At 49.5% G+C, this 19,388-nt stretch overlaps 1 protein-coding gene across 8 annotated transcripts in view; it reads left to right on the top strand.

Moving 5' to 3' along the window:
* Znf516 (zinc finger protein 516) overlaps positions 1-19,388 on the top strand; it is a 91,506-nt gene that overhangs the window by 30,485 nt on the left and 41,633 nt on the right. For all 8 annotated transcript variants that reach the window (XM_034517853.2, XM_034517854.2, XM_076912353.1 and 5 more), the window contains exon 2: positions 14,102-16,027. In XM_034517853.2, the coding sequence (XP_034373744.1) occupies positions 14,257-16,027 (1,771 nt within the window). In that variant the 5' untranslated portion in view covers positions 14,102-14,256. The remainder of the gene's footprint in view (positions 1-14,101; positions 16,028-19,388) is intronic.

Below are 19,388 nucleotides of genomic sequence, written 5' to 3'. Positions count from 1 at the left end.
GGTCCTTCTGCCATGATGGAGGAGGGTGACTACTGTACTCTCAGAGGGCCTGGATGCTGTCTCCATTAAGGTCACAAGTGGCTGGGTTGGAATGGAGGAAGCCTGAGTTTTGAAAGGCTACAACAGGTGACATAGTGTTACTGCCCTTGGCTCTGGTGTGCTCTAGACCAGTCACATAGGGGGTTCAGCGCTTTGTCCCAGCTCTGTAGGTGTGACCCCAGAGGTGCACCAGCCAAGATACTTTGGTGACAGAATCACTGAGAAAATAGATGCAGTAAGGGAGATGTTGAATTAATTTAAACCCGAGTGATGTTAAGACAGAAGTGCTAGCTTGCATGTGTCCCCTCTGGATTTGGGTAAAGGAGCCTGACGTCACCAGAGGAGGAGTAAGTGAGCATGTTGAGGCAGAGCTGGGGTGACAGCAGTGGCCCTGTCAGGGAGTGGAGCTCCGCAGCCACCGTTGGCCTCTGGGGAAGTGCCTGTTGAATCTCATTGTCACCTGCCGTGATGGATACATCTGTGCACTGCAGTGGACTTTGCTAAGTCTTGAGCTGCAAGAGAGTGCTGGCATCGGCTGGGAGCCCACATGGAACAGGGCTGTAAGCTTTGGGCTCTGTTTTCTCATGTTGCTTTTGAGTTTTGCTGATGCAAATGTTCATTGTCCTACAAATAAGTTCATGACAAGTGAAGACATTGTGGGTGACCGTGACCCCCGCCACACTCTCCTTCCCGTCACAGGCCTCGCTAAGCTGGGCGTCTGAATGGTCTGCACAGCCCACCTGGCCCTTCACACGCTAGATTCCGACCTCTGTAGTCTCTTTGGTACTGTGTGAGTAGGGAAACTGTCACGGTCCCTGGTTACATGAAAAGATGGCGCCGCTCGTTAATGATTGTGTTGCTACAGACACACTGCTGGCTGCCGTGGTCATACAGTCCCAGGAACACTGGCCAGTGAAGGTTGAAGAGCGTTGTTTAGTGTGCCTTGGATCAGCCCATTACTTCCTTTAAAGGAGCGGCATCTCCCTGTCCCTCAGGAAGGATTTGAAAGTGATACAGCATGGGTTCTGCTGTGTGCGACAGGAACCCCTCTTAGGGATGGGCTCTTGTCAGTGGTTCTCAGCCACATCCAACCCAAACCCTCAGCTCTTAGTAATATTAGGTAAGCTGCCTACTTTCCTTTCACAAGCCATAGGGCTCACCCAGATGAGGAGAAGAGAGGGAGAAGGCAGCCCATCAGATGCCTGTGGCTCTGTCTTCATTTACAGTTGAGCTTGTGAGCTGGCTGACACATGGTCTCCTGCGTCTACTGTGTGAGTCTGGGGTCAGCAGGCTGTGCAGCTGTGGTTTGCTTGGTTGATGACCAGAGTGGTAATTGAGTGCTGGTGATGTATAGTCTTCAGATCACATCCATTCGAGGGGCCCAGGCTCTCTCTCAGGACACCTGAGCACGCTCTGTGTGGAGAATGGTACTTGGAGATTCTGGGAGAGGTGGAGTGTTGAGATGGAGGGGACACCACCCCAAGGACACTTCCAGACTGTCCACTCTGAGTGTTGTCGTCTAAACTAGGCTCAAACCCCAGCAGGCATGATCCTTGTGTTGTGTCTTTTGCTGGACACAGTTTGCTGGCAGCAGTAAGGTGGAGTTTCACTTCCGGCGATATGGCGAGTTTAGCCTCTTGCTGGGTTCTCTAAGCACATGAATGGTTGGATCAACTCAAGCTGAAAGCTCAGTACAGGGTGTTGTAGACACAGTGTTCATTTGTGAGCGAGTGTGTTCTTGGCTTACACCGTTACATCAATAGTGGCAGACTGATGAGGTTGCAGAGATTCGGACATGGGGATGGTGTGTGGGCAGTGAGGACCTCCTGCAGGGTTTCAGTAAGGTCCTCTGTAGAATAGACCCCACCCAGTGGATGCTAACAGCTCATTCCTTCCAGTGGCTGATCTTGATACTGTTGCTGGTGTGTGTTATTGTGAGGCTGACCACTATCATGGCTGTCTCAGGACTGCAGCTGGCCCCTGCACCATTTAAACTAGTAATAGGAACCGTGGCTATCTAAGAACAGTCCCGGCATGCCATTCTGATTCCCATGCTCTCTCGTGTGCAAGTGCTGTGGAGGCCCTTTAGAAGGAAGACTGCAGCTCTTTGCAGCGGGTCCCTAAGAAGGCACGGCTGCTGGCTCATTCAACAGAGGGTGCTTCAGTACAGGAGAAGGTAGTCTGTTCTGAACATGTTTTTGCTGGATTGTGAGAAAGTTTTATCCATCAGAGTTTCAAGTGTGTGCACACTGACCATGCTTGCTAGGAATCCGCACATCGGGTTGAACAACAGCAGACTGCCCTGGCTACAGTGGAGACCTCCTACTTCCTCCTGGTGGCCGGAGTCTCTTTCTGGGAAATTTGAACTCTGGGGAGAAGCATAGCGATGCCCAGTGTATCTACTGTCACAGAGGTGAGGCCAGAGCACTTTCTGAGCTATCTGTTAGGGATAGAACTGACCATCTCAGAAACAGGAGGACCAGAGGTAGCAGCTGGGGGTGGGGTGTTAGGATGCACCAGCATCATCCCAGAGCCCACAGTAGCTGCTGAGCAGATTCACTCAAGGGAATGAAAGTCTTTTTACCTCTGTGTGACATGCTTAGGTTGTGCTCACACTTACACCAGCATGTGATGTGTGCACACTTAAAATTCAGGCACATGCTATAGGTACCTGCAAACACGTTCCTTGGCTTCACATACCTGTCCACTGGCAGGATCATGTGTATGCAGTTACATGTTCACGGCTGTGCCTTCTTCACTAATGCTGCTTTGACGGGCTGTTGATGGGTCTCCAGTCTCTGTACTCTGTGGTGCTAGGCCCTGCTTCCCTTCTGGGTTATTCTGGGGGATACAGTTCCCCTTGAACCTCCTTGGTAAGGACCCCACACAAGAAGCAGCTTGCCCCTTAGCAGCACCAGAGAAAGACAGCGTGGGTGTCTCTGGTTCATCATGCTTGCTGTGTGAAAAGCCTCTTTTCAGGGTGGCTTTTCTCTAAGGACTTGATACTTCAGCAAGAGCAGCTGCTACTGGTACTTACATTGTAAGGGGGGTGACCTTTACACATTTAGCCTATGTTAAACTTGAGAATGTTTGTGGCAAGGATGCAGTGAGGACCAGCAAGGCAAGGGGACAGGTAGCTTCCCAGTGTGTCCCTGGGAAGCCAGTTTGAAGTATGGAGACAACCTTTCTAGATTCCAACTCTGGATTGTGTCTTGGGAAAGGACATCCTTAGGTTGAAGTTGACCAGCACTTTTTCATGCACAAGACCCAATAAGGGGCAGGTTTCAATGAAACTGATTCCATGAGCCGCCCCCCCACCCTGTGTGTGTGTGTGTGTGTGTGTGTGTGTGTATGTGTGAAGGCTAATTTTGGTGTCTTCCTCAAATGTTCTTTATCTTGTTTTTTGGAAACAGGCCTGCTGCAGCACTGGAGCTCACCAGTCTGGCCAGGCTCTGTGTTCAGCAAGATCCAGTCATCTTCCTGTCTCTATTTGCCCGCTGGGACTATAGATGCACACTGCCAAGCAAACAGGCATGGCCTCCCAGGCCCTCAGCTCCCGTGTCCTGTCCTGTCAGCTGCTTGTTGAGTGTGGCAGAGGCTGGGAAGCCCCACCTTCCCGGCCCCACCTTGCTGGATGCAGGATGCATGTGTTTAATCTCTGCCTGTATCCCAGCAGCACCTTGCACATCTGCTCACAACATTTGCATTGAACAGGCTAGAGAAGAGGAATCCAGGACTGCATAGGTTCCTGTGTTCAGGGGTTGGGGGTGGGGCAGGTGAAGGAAAAGAGCAAGGGGAATGGCGGTGTCTGTAGATGTGTGCACCATTAAATGACATCATGCAGTAGATGTGGGCACCATTAAATGACATATACTCACAACAGTCCTGACCTTGTCATGGTGAAGGAACTGCCCTTATATAGTCACATGGCTAGGGTGACATGGTTTTTGGATTCTTGGGAAATGTTCACAAGCAACTGGTGTGATTGGCATGACCAGTGTTAAGACACAATGTCTAACCTTCCATATGTCAGGTCCTGCTGAGTCATATGAAAGTATGTCATTTAATGGCTTGCGGGGCCGAGCTCAGCACCTGGAAAGTAAAAACCTTATTTTTTAGCATTTCCTTTACCATGAAGCTGTAGCTGGGTAGATGCCTTCTGTGTGCACACTCTTATTTTTGTGAGACAGTTATAGCTCTTCTGTGCACAAACTCACATTCAGTTTCGTGGTGGGAGAACACAGCAGAGCCGTCCGTACAGAGAGGTACGTTTGGTGTGTGGACCTTTTTGGTTCGTAACAAGGAAAGTCTAGGTGGGCTTTCATCCTCAGAGCTAGAACTTGCCGCAGTGTGCCAGTAAACACGTCTGAAGGTGTATTTTTAGACAGGGAAAACGGTAAATCCCACAAAATGTGACATCATGTTCTCTTCAGGCATCAGTCTTTGTAAACATTTCCTGATGGATCTCCCTCTTTCATGGCTCCGGCTGCTTTGCAGAAGGGCTGTGCATTTTAGTGATAAACCAGGTCACGTTATCACCACTCTTGGCAGCTACCAATCTGGAAAATTTAAATGGCTGTAGTATTTGCAATATGTGTATAGTTAAGTGTTTTGGGAGATTGGTCCTTTTGTGACTTCAGGGTATATTGGTTGGTGTTTGCATAGCAGCAAACAAAATCTTAAGGCCTGGTAAAACATGCCTTTCAACTCTTCTACAAATGTCCTCAATTCAGAGCATTGTTTGCATCAGATGTGTAAGTTCTTACTGAGATTTCAGTGAACTGATTACTGGGGGGTTTATTTCTCTCATGAGAAATGGGTAATGAAGGGATTTGAGGGTGTCTCGTATTCACTGGCCTGCCTCATAGGTGATCGTTAGCAGGAGCCCAGTAGCTTTCTGTGGACAGTTGGACAGTTGTCAGTTTTGTGCTCCAGCGGTTCTCTCAGTAATGTGCTGGCAACTTGGATGCAGAGGAGCGATTGTGTCAGCCGCAGCAGCTTGTGTTCTCCATGGGGAGAGAGGGAGGAGCGGATGTTAGGTGAGAGGCTGCAAGTAGGGCAGTGCCTGGAGTCAGGCAGGTTTCTGTTGCTTGGGTAAGTGACGCAGTTCTTTGGAGAATCAGAACTGATAGCAAAGGTGGTGTTCTCTGAGGTTGTTCCACACGGGGAGGTGAGGTTCTGTTGTGCGTCAGGCTCTGTGAAAGGAGCTCTGGCCACTCTAACCTGGACTGTTGCTGAACTTCAGCGAAGACTTCCTGATTTTCGAAATAGATTTTGAAAAGATTTATGAATTTTTTTTTTCTGGTGTCATGCCCCCTCCGGTTTTCCGCATTCCTGAGTTATTTGCAATCTTGGTTTTCATGATGAGGGGGAGGATGCCAGTGTTTGAGCTACTGGCTAGTGTCACAATAGCAGGGGAGCCCAGCAATCTTCGGGACACTGTTAAACAGTCCTTTGCAACAGCAGACTTCATCTAGGCTGCCCGGATTTGGGGGTGGTTTTTCTGAGCCTGGGAGCTGCGTCAGAAATTTGGGGCTACTGTCAAACCCCAGCACTGCTCTGTATGGCCTGGGAGGGATAGATACACATGCACTTATCTGGAGAGCCTCACGGAGCAGCCTGGCGCCTGCTGTCCTAACTGTGTGTTAGCCGTGTGATGTTTACTTTCCTGGTGACAAGTCACTGATAGAAGACTTAGAAAATAGTAAATCATGAACAGCAACTCACAGGAAGACTTTAATTTCAGAGCAGGGACAGACAGGTAGGTATACATAATGGATGCTCTTGTACTTTGATTCCAAACTCCAACCCTGTGTTGGATCGAAGTCTGCTTACTGTCCCAGTAGGTAGCAGGGGAGAAAGCACCTGTCTTTGTTCACTCCTGAGCTCCTCTGAGTGTAACCCTTGGTTCCTAGGCTGTGACCATGTTTTCATATTAAGGAAAAAGGCACAGAGGTGTCTTACCCCACACACCCTCTTGTTCAGACTTTGTTTACTTTGGAAGATAGAGTCCCATTTAGACCTCGAGTGCTTTCCTGTGATTGCATGGAGTGTCCACTGCCAGGTCTGAAGTGCAGAAACAAAGGTCTTGCTGGAAAGACCAGTTTCCTAGAAAGTTGTGTGGAAGCTTCTCTCTGTCTGGGGGCTGGTGTGATGGTACTCGCTTTAGTTTATGAGGGGCTTGCTAGAATTTAAAGGGAGATCTTGTTTAAGACAACTGAAGTCTGCCTTCTTTATCACTCTGCCTCTTTCCAAGGAAAGCATGGCTGAGCCCATTTTCAGAAACACCCTGGCTCCTTTCCTCTGATGCCTCCAAGCCAGGGTTGCCCAGAGCCCTGCTGCCCTTTCTGCATTTGGCTGTGTCTGTGTCCTGGTCCTGAGTAGAGGAGGGCTCTCAGGAAGCACTGCCTGCATTCAGGTCTTGCTATTGGAGCGGAAAGGATTCCTGTTCATAATGGATTCTTGATGGTCTGAGGATACAGAAGCCTGCAGGCCCAGCCCTGTGGCCTGCACACTCCACAGCAGTGAATACATCCCTTCATGGACCTCCAAGGGACCCTAGTCTGGGGATACTGAACCACAATTGTTCATCCTGTGCAGAATGGCTTGTGAGGAGAGGGCCTCTTCATTGTTGTCAGGGCATCCCCCATTTGTTCAGATAATATGTGTTTTGTCTAAAGAAGTCAGATAAGCTTGCCCAAGATGTTAATGATGTATTTTAATTCATGGCTCATAATTCTGCAGTGTGACTTGCGAGGCCCTTTCATTGTCTCCCAGAGAACAAGCTCACAGTGTCCTGCAGTACAGACTGGCAGCTCCCACATGGCCTGTGGGCTGTGCTGGGCCCTGCACCCACTCCAGCTCCTGGAGTTCCCAGAACTGCCCAACGATATGCTGAGCAGAGCTCACTGCTTCTGGATGATTTGTGTCCCAGGGCCTCTGTGTTTCTGCCTCTGTAGACAATCTTGGTGCTCTCCAGCCTGCTTTCTAGCTTGAGCTGTGTTAAAAACTGATGCACTGGTGGGGACATTGCCCTGGCCCTCTGGGCCTGCTGACCCTCCATAGGCAATGTTCCTGGTCCTTTCCCACAGCTGGCAGGCACCAGGCGGCTCCTGTAAAAACCCAGTTTTTCTCTTTAAGAGGCTTCACAATGGCAAAGACACAGACACGTTTCCTGGTCTTGGGGAAGCTGGAGCAAGCAGTGTAAAACCCAACAGAGTTAATGAGTGAGTCAGAACTGAGCAACTCCTGGAGTTTGAAGGCAGCAGTCCCAGGCTTTACTTCCAAGCCAGCAGATGCAGTGGTGGCTCTGTCTTTCCCCCAGCAGGTCAGATGGAGTTCTGGTTCCCTACCCCCACCTCCCAGCAAGTCAGAGGGAGTCCTATCACTCAAGCAGGTCAAAAACGGGTGTCCTGTTCTCAGTCCCCCAACAGGTTAGAGGGAGTTCTAGTTCCCCCTCCCCCAGCAGCTGAGATGGAGTTGAGCAGATATGTTGGGGTTCCTTGGCTTTTGGTCTTCTCCCTCCAGGCCTTTGTTTTTCCTCCTACAGCTTGGGTTCAGACAAGCACTGGGAGCAGGGTTGCTGGGGAAATGAGTGAATATCAGAACACATTTGAAAACTTGCCCTCTCATTCCTTTCCCAGGGTGACATTCTGATAAATAGTGTCAACTTTGCTAGTTTTGGGGAAAACAGGGAAACCATGCAGCCTTTGTTCTGTATTGGTTCCGCTGGCAAGCAGAGAGCTCAGCTGGACTGTCTGTCATGAAGTTCACATCAAAATGCACGCACAAACCAGCACAAGGCTGCAGTCAGCGAGCCAGAAAACTATTGTTTCACATGTCAGAGAAAACTTCAGGGGCTCCTGGTGAACCCCACTTCCTTGTTCTGCACCTCTGTGTGGGGAAGGCTTTGTGCCTGGGGGTGAAGAATGGGGTCTTCTTGGTCTTAGAGCACCCGTCCTCAATACCGAGAAACCACTGTTCATTTGAGTAGATCCTAAATGTTAAGAAGTTTTCAGATCAGAGTTAGGGAAAGGTAACTTCCAACCTGTGTTGCTGAGTCTCAGTTTCCCTGAACATCTGTGGAGGAGGATGGTGGTGAGTCAGGGGCCACTGTAGGGCTGGGCGTGGTGCAGGTTCCACGAGTGTTTCTGTTTTCCTGTGTGCTTCTTACTGGAGTGGCATTTGAAACTTGCATAGTGTCTTTGCAACAAATTCCCAGTTCCATAGAAACGGAGGCATAACAGGGCGCATACCTCCTACCAGGTCCAGCGTCCTGAGCATGGGGTGAGTCTGTAGAGTAACTTGAACTAGTTCATCACACATTTGACCTAGAAGTATGAATGACTCAGCAGCACTCTGCAAGTGCCACTTGGTACGGAGTCCATAGTAAAGTTGGGTTTTACAGTGTCCTGATGTTGAACGTGTTAGCTGTGTATTGTGAGTGTTCATGGCTCTGGGTGAGGGCTTTTTAACTGTGCTGAGTAACCTGGTCAAGGGCAAGCTAAAAGGCCCTGGAAATGCAGCAGTCATAGCTGCATCTCAGGACTGTCCCAAGCTGCTTCTTTGTCCCTTTGAGTTGATGGAGCCAGATTCTGCTAGTGTCAGTGAGTGGGTGTCTCTGGCCACTTTGTTCACATCCTCTTCATTCATAAAAGTCAGACACTGAACACCTCTGAGATGTTGAACATCTGTCCTGCGTGCTGAACAGTGTAGCTGGTGTGCATTTAAATTGAACTCACAGAAGCCATGCAGGGCTCATAGCATGGCCACGACAACAGCCTGAAGATGGAGGAATGGGGAGGGGGGCGGGGTTACGTTTCTAGGGTCACACATTGATGAAGTGAATGGCAGAGGAGGAACGGGGAGAGGGAGGGCCAGAGTTGTGTTTCTAGGGTCACACATTGATGAGGTGAATGGCAGAGGAGGAACGGGGAGAGGGAGGGGCAGAGTTGTGCTTCTAGGGTCACACGTTGATGAGGTGAATGGCAGAACTGGGTGTTGGTTCAGGTGGTCTATGTCAGTGGCTGAGCTGTCAGGAAGGCTGTACCAGGGGCAGCAGGTAGGATAGTTTCACTCCTGGGAGCTTGAGTCCTGGAGGTATTCAGGGACTAGGTACAGGGCACAGAATTGCAGGGCACAGGCAGATCAGGAATCAGATTCTTCCTTATTGACCGAGTTAAGGTGTTCTGGGCTCGTGGTAAGAGCTGGAGAGGCCTATGAAGACTGGAAGTCTCCATGAGGTTGGTGGCACTGTACCCTGGGGTGGGGGTGACTGTGTACTGTGCCTTGCCTGGAGGTAGTTTCCTAGATAACTCTGCACTATACTCTGGGACAGCTTTTGGTTGGTGGTGGGCTTCAGGGTTAGCTGAGGAGATGCATGCTATCATGGGAGACTATACTTGTGATTGAAAAAAGGGTCATGGGATTGCCCAGATGTTCGGAGCCCAGTCACACTGGTTGTAATCCCAGATGTAGTTCCCTCATGAGAGCTTGGCAGTTCTTACAGGTGGAGCAGCACTCCGTCTGGGTCTTCTGGAAGCATCTCTTGCCCAGCTGGCACATGATTAGCGTGCCTTTTGTAACTGGAGCTTGGGGTTTGCCTCACCTTTTACCGTGGAGCATCCTCTGTTCATCTTCCCTTGCTCAATTTCTGCTTTTCCAAGCATTTTGTGCTCACCTAGGAGCCGAGTGCTGTGCTTATGGTTACTCTAGGTGGACACTAGGGGAGGACGTGATCAGTCTTGGGGTGCTGAGAGTGACTCAGTCTCTCACATTGTTCTGTAACTGGCCTGTAGCTCAGTTGCAATGCATTGCCTTTCCCACGAGCGGCTGGGGTTTCATTTTGGGGTGCTTATTCCTCCCAGCCTCAGAGTGACCCCAGGTCCACCTGTGGCTGATGCCCAGTGCGAGCGAGGGTGAGTGGGGAGTGACGCGTCTATGCTGTGAGGTGTAGACTCCTCATCGAAATGATGTGTGTTTGGTATGGGGCCCAGAAGTTACCTTTGTTCCCAGTCTATTGAGTGTGGTGCCTGGCCAGTCACTCCACCTGGCTGAGTCCACTGGGTGACAGAGGAACAGGAAAAGCCCTCTGTCTGGGGTGTGGCATTCAAATGGTCCTAGGTCCAGGGAAAGCCATCATTCAGGTGGTAAAGGCTCAGAGGAAGCTGTTTGTGTGTGACGCCTTGGTGCTGTCCGGCCTGGGCTGGGCTTGTGCTCTGTCTAGGAATTATCTCACAGTGCAGCTGTATGTGTTCCTTTCTGTATTTCTCTTTGTATTCTCTTCATTCCTATCATGTGCTTTTACCTCAGATGCATAAATATTTTACTTTGCCTTATTTTAAGACTAGTTATCCAGCTTTTATAAAATGAAATACACTATTTAGAAATTACACATAGCACTTCCTAAGAAGTATCTCTGCACCTCCAGAGAAACTTAAGCACAGGGCAGAGGCCCACTGGAAATCTGTTCTAAAATTCCAAACAGCCAAAACAAATCATCAGAGCCTTGCTTGTCTAATTCTGAGCTTCAGCTTTGGGAAAAATAGGTATGTATTATATAAAACCCATAAAGTGTGTCACATGAGCCTGCTGTCCTCACACCAGCAGAACACACCACTTTGGTTCCCCCTCATGCTTGTGCAGCTCTGGACGGCTAAGTCGCCCTGGCTTAGGTAGCCAGGTAGCATCTGTTGGTTTTACAAGGCTGGTTGAGGTGCTTTATGGAAGCTCTGACTAACTAGATGGTCTTGACTGTTTGTTAGACCCTACTTAGTCACGGGGTACAACATGCACGTGGGCCATTGCTCATTGGGTAAGAATGTGATGGGTGAATCGTTGGAGACTATCCTCGCCACTGTGACCTTGGGCTTTAAGGACATTAGGTTGTGTGGCATACACCACTGTGATTGCTTCAGTTAAGCCATCAGTATCCGCAATCAGCATCTATAGTTGTTTTTGCAATCGACACCTCTGATTAATAGCAGTTTGTACCTGTAGCCAGAAACGAGTTCAGAGATACATTGGTTTGGCCCCTTAGTGACCCCACGAAGATCTGTGGTGGAACAAGGCCTCGGTCTCCAGCCTGCATTAGAAGGAGCATTGCCCAGCCTCTGGTCAGAGTGGCCAGCTCCCCATGCAGCGTTCCTTGGCTGATGGTGACTGGGCTTGCCTGTGGCCACGCTTCACATCTGCACGGCTCTTCTCTTCTCTTCAGTAGAAGTTCTCTGAAGCCCTGCCTGCCGGGTCTCCTAGGCTTGATTTCAGGGCTTCTTACTGAGGAGGAAGGCTATGCTACCTGTGGCACAGAGGCCCTACCCTGAGTGAGTGCCTTCCTCTTCCTTATGGGACCCGATAGTCCTGGGTAGAGCTGTAAGGTAGTTTGGGGGATGGCTAGGTAGAAAACGGAAGCTTCTCTCTGCCCCACCCTGTCTCTGGGCTGGTGAAGGCAGGTAGGTGTTCAACTGTGATGGGTTGGGAAGGTTTTGGAGTCAGACTGAGCATTTAGGCGGTAGGGAGGAGAGGGATGGCCATGTGTCAGTGGGTGAGCAGAGCCACACAGAGCTTTTCGTAGGGCCTCTGGGTACTCATGGCTCTGATATTTTCTTATATCCTCAATAGGTAGGAGATGTACAGAATACGGGAGAGACAGAGGACAAAACTAGCTATGTACTGTAGCCGCAGAAGTAGGGTTTCACACCTCACTCCTAACTGAGGCTGAACAGGTGTCTTTGGAGCACATGTTGGTGGTGACACCTGCACCTGCACCTGCACCTGCACCTGCACCTGCACCTGCACCTGCACCTGCACCTGCACCTGCACCTGCAGGTCTTCATGTTACAAACGTTCCCCTTTACTCTTGGGTGCTCTGTGGGCTGCCTCTGTGCTCCCTGCTTGCCTCTGGCTATTTTTTCCAGGTCTTGTCTAAGGCTTTGGTGTGACTTCTAATTCGCTTGGCTAGCTGAATGGAATGCGACACCATTGATGGACATATGTTCCTAGACTGGCACTGAAGTTACTTCGGGTCCATTCACATCCAAGATTGTGCTTTTCTTCTCCATAATTTATCACTATATAATTCATTGCTAATTCTTTAAATATACAAGGGTTTTTATACCCTATTTTGTTTTTAAGTTACATGTACATAATTTTTTATTCATATTTTTATATGTTTCTCATTTAGCATTTTCAAGTATAAAGTAATGTCTGGGAGAAGGTGGTGCTTCCTAGGAGTCATTTGCCTTTTATATTCCACCACTGTAAATAACTATACAGTCACATAAAATGTCTTGATAAAATTATTTTAGTTGGCTTGTCCTTGAGGCATGGTCAGGAAGCTTCTAATTTTGCTACAGTGAGCTTTGTGCTCTGCATCTGCTGTTTGGCTATGCTGGGCAGTCTGTGGAGGAGCCAGGAAGGCATGCCTTGCAGAGGCTGCCTAGCTTAGCCTCCATATGCTTGTTTAGTTGTCCTAGAGACCTGTAGGGGGCACTGTCTAGCCTGACCTGCCTGTGTCCTTTTAGGTTTCTTGGAGACCTGTAGAGGGCACTGCTCAGCATGGCCTGCCTGTGTTCGCTTAGGTTCCTAGAGACCTGTAGGGGGCGCTGTGCAGCCTGGCCTGCCTCTCTTCATTTAGGTTCCTAGAGACCAGTAGGGGGCTTCTCCCCTGCATGCTTAAGCTTGTGCCATGACAGCAGGCTCTGGAGGGAAAAGCCCTTCCAACAGAAGCAGCAACTGTTCTGTGGCAGGCAGCTTCGTTCGTCCCAGTCCATCTCATGGCCCTTGCCAGCCCTGGGTGGTCTGGGTTCTCTCCTCAGCTCCATGTGTGTTTCAAGGTCACTTTCAGATTTCTACCTTGTGGATGGAGTGTTTGTGGTCATGCAGCACTCAGAATCCGCAGTTCCCATACCCAGTGGTTTGCGGAGGCGGCGCGTGCTCCCCCTGTTGGCTGCTCGTTTCTTTCCTGGCTCAATGCAGTGAATAGGATCAGGATACTCAGAGCACATGAGGAGCTGGTACCTATGGCTCTTTAGGAAGAGACCCTTGTGTGTTTGATTAAGGCAGGTGTGAGCACCCTGCTAGACAAACCAAAAACCTAGGCATGTAGCTTCTTTGTGTTTTGTAAAATTCTCCACATGTGAATTCTCTCTCTCTCTCTCTCTCTCTCTCTCTCTCTCTCTCTCTCTCTCTCTCTCAGCATCATATCCTGCTCTGCACTGGACATAAGCATTTAGGCTGTCAGGGGTCAGGGTTGGGTGGCTGTCATGTAGCGGGTAGGACCCTGGGAGAACGTGCCTGTTATTCTCTGGTGGGATAGGCGTGGTGATGGACTAGTCACACCCAGGAAGGGAAACCACAGGACCTTGTGGTCAAAGGCATCCTTCCTGGAGTCAGGACTCAGTCCTGTGGCTGGTGCTTGGGGCCCTTTGAATACATATGAGCAAGGAGTCCACGTGGGAGAGAAAGTGTAGACCAGGCCAGATAAGTGTGATAGCATGGTTTGTGGCTTCTCTGTTGACAGCACTTGTACACGTAGCCTGGACAGGGTAGCTGCCGCAGAGGATCTAGTTCCATGGCCCCAGCTGCTTGGGTATTTCTGCATCATGTCCCTGTATGTTCCTAAGAGGGCCTGCCTGCTCAGTGTTGAAACCAGATGAAAACTTTTTAGCTCCTGTCAGTTGTTAACCTCTGAAACTCAGGGACAGTGGACTCCAGATCAAGTCAGACTCTGCCTCCTATTTACCATCTCTCTGGTGTACGTGTTGCCTTACATCCTCTTGTGTGGAAGCCTCCTTTTCTCCACACTCCTGTCAGTAAACACTCTTCTGTAGGGTTTCTTAAAGATTTACTCTTTTGGTGAAGATGAGGTAGAAGTTACTTATTTTAGCAAGAACTATTAATTTTAGTTACTGACCTTTAAAGGGGCAAAGGGCTCTGTTTGCGTCTTCGTGAGCGTCCTTTCCTTTAGTTCAGATTGATGGTGGAGAATGGAGATTATCCATAGTGATGCTGCACTCAGTTGCATGGATGCTGTACTTACGGTGTCTGTCTCTCTCTGTTACAGGTGCTCGCTGCATCTGCCACATCACAGAATATGCACCTACTCACCACAAGTACCTCTTTCCCCTTTGGGCAGCAAGAACCCCTCTAAAAATGGAGAGATAAAACACTTCAGGCCCCTACAACACAAGGCTGTGCTGGGACAGTCCTCCCATCTTAATGGATCGCAGCAGAGAGACTGAGATGGAGCTGAGGAGAGGACCCAGCCCACCTAGGGCTAGCAGGAGCCATGAAGTGGATGGGGACAAGGCCGCCTGCCACAGCTGTTGTATCTGTGGCAAGAGCTTTCCTTTCCAGAGCTCTCTGTCACAGCATATGCGCAAGCACACCGGAGAGAAGCCCTACAAGTGTCCCTACTGTGACCACAGGGCTTCCCAGAAGGGCAACCTCAAGATTCATATCCGCAGTCACCGGACAGGGACGTTGATTCAGGGGCACGAGCCAGAGGCGGGAGAGGCTCAGCTGGGTGAGATGCGTGTCTCTGAGGGCCTGGATGGCTGTGCCAGCCCCACTAAGAGCACCTCTGCCTGCAACCGCGTGCTGAACGGGGCTGTGCCGATGGATGGCAGCAAGATTCTGCTCAGGAGCAGCCGCAAGGAGGTAGAGGGTGCGGCCAGCGCTCAGGAAGACACTGAGGCCACGGTGCCATGCTCCTTTTGTAAGAGCCGGTTTGAGCGGAAGAAGGACCTGGAGCTGCACGTGCACCAGGCCCACAAGCCATTTAAGTGCAGGCTGTGCAGCTATGTCACCCTGCGGGAGGAGTCTCTGCTTAGCCACATTGAGAGGGACCATATCACTGCACAGGTGCCCAATGGCAGCGAGGCCTGTGTGGAGAACGGCAAACCTGAGCTGAGCCCTGGGGAGTTTCCCTGTGAGGTGTGTGGCCAGGCCTTCAGCCAGACCTGGTTCCTGAAGGCACACATGAAGAAACACCGGGGCTCTTTTGACCATGGCTGCCACATCTGCGGCCGGAGATTCAAAGAGCCTTGGTTCCTCAAGAACCATATGAAGGCACATGGACCCAAGGCAGGAAGTAAGAACAGACCCAAGAGTGAGCTGGACCCCATTGCCACCATCAACAATGTGGTGCAGGAGGAAGTCATTGTCGCTGGCCTGTCCCTCTATGAGGTCTGCACAAAGTGCGGGAACCTGTTTACAAACCTGGACAGCTTGAACGCCCATAACGCCATACACCGTAAAGTGGAAGCCAGCCGGATACGAGCCCCGGCTGAGGAGGGGGACACAGAGGACCCCCTAAACACTAAGCAGTTCTTCTTACAGTGCCTGAACCTGACACCATATGTGGCTGGTGATGTGTCCCCCAGTGGGCAGGCTGGACAGCGGGTGGCCGAGTTGGACCCTGTCAACAGCTATCAGGCCTGGCAGCTAGCCACCAGGGGTAAGGTGGCCGAGCCGGCTGAGTACCTCAAGTATGGGACCTGGGATGAGGCACTGGCAGGGGATGTAGCCTTTGACAAAGACAAGCGAGAGTATATACTGGTGAGCCAGGAAAAACGCAAGCGAGAACAGGATGCTCCTTCTACCCAAGCTCCCCCAAGGAAGAGGGCCAGTGTACCTGGGGACCCCATGCTTTCTGGCCCCATTGAACCCCGGCCAGCCTCACGCCCCAACCGCAGGGCCGCGGCCACCACTGGCCAGGGCAAGTCCTCTGAGTGCTTCGAGTGCGGCAAGATCTTCCGCACCTACCACCAGATGGTGCTCCACTCCCGTGTGCACCGTCGTGCACGCCGTGACAGGGATCCTGAAGGGGACAGGGCAGTCCGTGCCCGCTGCAGCTCACTCAGCGAGGGTGATTCAGCTTCCCAGCCAAGCAGCCCTGGCTCAGCCTGCGCCACTGCTGACTCCCCTGGCCTGGCCGAGGAAGGGGTGGATGATAGTGGGGAAGAGGCTGTGCCTGAAGCCGCATCAGGTGAGCGGGCCGACCTGGGTGGGTGAGGTCAAGTGGCCCGTGTAGCTTTTTGCCCTTTGCCCTGTACCCAGACAGTCTTGGTGGAGGAACTATGTCCTCAGGTGCTCCTATGTTTTGGTGACCTACTGCCCTATTTCTGGTTCTGGCTCAGAGGCTGTGCACCGGGCATCCTACAACTACTGGGTCCTGGAGGCTGTACTGGTAACTGATGTTCTTGGTTCCTCCTGTCTCTCTCCTTTTTGCTACTCACCTATAAATGCTGAATTATTAATTAATTAATGAACACTTTTGGTTTCTTAAGTCTAGGGTCTCGTCTGGGTGTCTGTGATCTGTAAGTAAGGAGTAAGTCTTCTGAAATGTCCTTTTGTTCCCTATGTATCACACAGATATTCACACACTTGTGCATGCTTAGAATACACGCAAACCATACACATACTTGTGCATGTACAAACAATCACACATTCAGATACACAGACATGCACACACACATGCACACACACATGCACACATGTACACAACACATACATATATGATACACACATTCATGGAGACAGGCCATAAATAGAGTATGGTGGTTTGAAAGAATGGCCCCCATAGACTCATGTATTTGAAAGCTTAGTTATGAGCCGTGGCAGTGTTTGAAAGTATTAGAAGGATTAAAAGGTGTGGCCTTGTTGGAGTAGGTGTGGCCTTGTTGGAGGAAGTGTGTCACTGGGGTCCCTGTCCGGCTCTCCTGCCTGCGGATCAGGATGTGGAGCTCTCAGCTCCAGTGCCCATCTGATGTCACCATGCTCCCCACTATGATAATGGATTAAATCTCTGAAGCTGTAAGCAAGCTCCAGTTAAATGCTTTCTTCTATAGGAGTTGCTGTGGTCATGGGGGTCCCTCCACAGCGGCAGAGCAGTGACTAAGACAGATACTGCAAACACACATGCAGTGGATACATGCACATATGTACATATCACATATTCAGACATACCATATACCCCAAAATACACACTTACTCTGCACAAGCACATATGTGTACACACAAACATGAACATACATACATCACACAGGCATAGAAACACTATACATAGACACCCCAGACACATGCTATATAAAAACATGCATATACACAAACATGAATGTGAACACACATGCAAGGAAGCTCAAATAAACACCAAAAATATATATGTATACTTGCTCACACACAGATAAGCACACATGCATATGAACACATAAACATGTACATACTGCAACATATGCATAAATACACACATGTAGAGATTATAAACACATAACACTTATTGATACATAATCATACATACCTACATATTTTTCATGTACTAAATACATGTCATATTGTCATGTGCTTGTTTTGCACGCACATGCACAGGTGCGCGCGCGCACACACACACACACACACACACACACACACACACACGCTCATGTACACACACTTTTCTTCTCCACTCTCACTTCCAGACATCTGGGTAAAGGCTAACTTAGAATCTCTCTGTAGTTATAATTAATCTCTTCAGATTCAGATAACCCTTTGGGCTGAGAGACAGTTAATTGGAACAGATTTCTTTTCAAACAGCAGCCATGAAAATGTTTCCAGGCCCTTGGCTTGATGTTTTACAATTTTCCCATTTTTAAAATAAACTCCAAGTATTTGCTGTTGCCTTTGTTACATTGCCATTATCAGGCAGTTGCCGTGAGGAAGGGCGTTGCTTACAGTGTGAACCTGCGGCTGCACGTGGCCAGCATGCTGTCTTGTCTTGCAGCTCTGAGGACTGTTGCTCTTACTTGAGGTGGGTGCTTATAGGCAGAGGAGCGCACTGCAGAGCTCTGCAGTGAGGAGGAGGACAAGCACACAGATGAGCTGTTGTGTCTGCAGTGAGGAGAAGGACAAGCACACAGATGAGCTGTTGTCTGCAGTGAGGAGGAGGACGAGCAGACACAGATGAGCTGTTGTGTCTGCAGTGAGGAGGAGGACAAGCACACAGATGTTGCTTTTTCTTGCTAGGAGCCCAAGTGAGTCTGACATTAGATTTGCATAGTGCGCTGGCTACCTGGTCTCTGCTGCACTTAGGTGCACAGAGGCATCAAAACTGGGCACACAAGGCATCCCCCCAGCCCTTTGGGAATTCTGTATGGAATCTTAGCATCCTCAGGGACCAGTGAACCAGAACCACGACCAATTATTTTGCTATGTTCGTTCATTCTGAGGATTTTTTTTTTTTTTTTTTTTTTGCTTTTGTAGTATTAAAGATTGAACCTATGTCCTTGCATAGTGGGAGGTAAGCACTTTTTCATGAGCAGCACTGCAGTGTCCTGGACTCACTCTGGAGCACAGGCTGGCCTTAAATTTTTAATCCTCTTGCCTCAGTTCCCCAAGTAGCTGAGATTACAGGCCTTCACAACCAGGTCCAGCAGGAGGGGAACTTCTGAATGTTGCCCCCATCCATTGTGAGAAAGTCAGGTGATTCTAATAAACTAATCCAGTGGCCCCTTCAAAGCTACTGAGTCAAGATAAGCTTTGCTTTAAAAAGTTTTAAAGAAATACTTTAAAAGAATTACATCTGTGTTCCTGCTTTCTGTTCATACACCATGCCCATGGAGTCCAGACGCTGTCAGGACTCCTGAAACTGCAGTTATGAGTGGTTGTGAGCTCTTAGGATGCTGGGGACCAAGCTCACGTCCTTTGTAAGATCAGCGTGTGTTCTTAATGCTGAGTCATCACTGCAGCTCTACTCAAAAACATTTTTCTTGAGTTTTTTTATTTATTAAGTATCAGATACTATTATTTCCTTTATACAAGAGTGTGAGAATTTTCTCTATGAAAGTGTTCCTTTTTTCCTTTTCCTGAGACAGTATCTCCTGCTGACCCTAACTTATCATGTAAGTGAGGATGAACCCAAGCTTCTGGCTCTCCTGCCTTTATCCCTCAGTGCTGGGATTACGGCAGCGCTGCTAGCACAGCAGGCTTATGCATTACTGAATATCAAACCCTGAGGGTTTGTGCAGTCAGACAAACACAGTACCAACGAGCCAAATTTCTTACACACACACACACACACACACACACACACACTCTCTCTCTCTCTCTCTCTCTCTCTCTCTCTTTCTCTCTCTCTCTCTCTCTCTCTCTCTCTCTCTCTCTCTCTCTCCAATATCCTATAATAATACTGAGTCATCTTTGTATTTAACTATAGGAAAAAGAGGAAGTTGCAACTTAATAAGAGAGGAGAGGTTGGTGTCACTGTGGGAACATCCCTGTGTTGAGGAGTCTCATGGATCTGCTGAAGTCCCTTTCTGTGATCCCACGAGTGGTTGGTGTCTTTCCAGGAGGATGCTCAGGCTTTCTGATTAGGA

The sequence above is a fragment of the Arvicanthis niloticus genome, chromosome 14, assembly GCF_011762505.2.
Source record: "Arvicanthis niloticus isolate mArvNil1 chromosome 14, mArvNil1.pat.X, whole genome shotgun sequence".
Lineage (NCBI taxonomy): Eukaryota > Metazoa > Chordata > Mammalia > Rodentia > Muridae > Arvicanthis > Arvicanthis niloticus.
The sequence above is the reverse complement of the archived record's forward strand: the minus strand, read 5'-3'. Positions and strand labels throughout refer to the sequence as shown.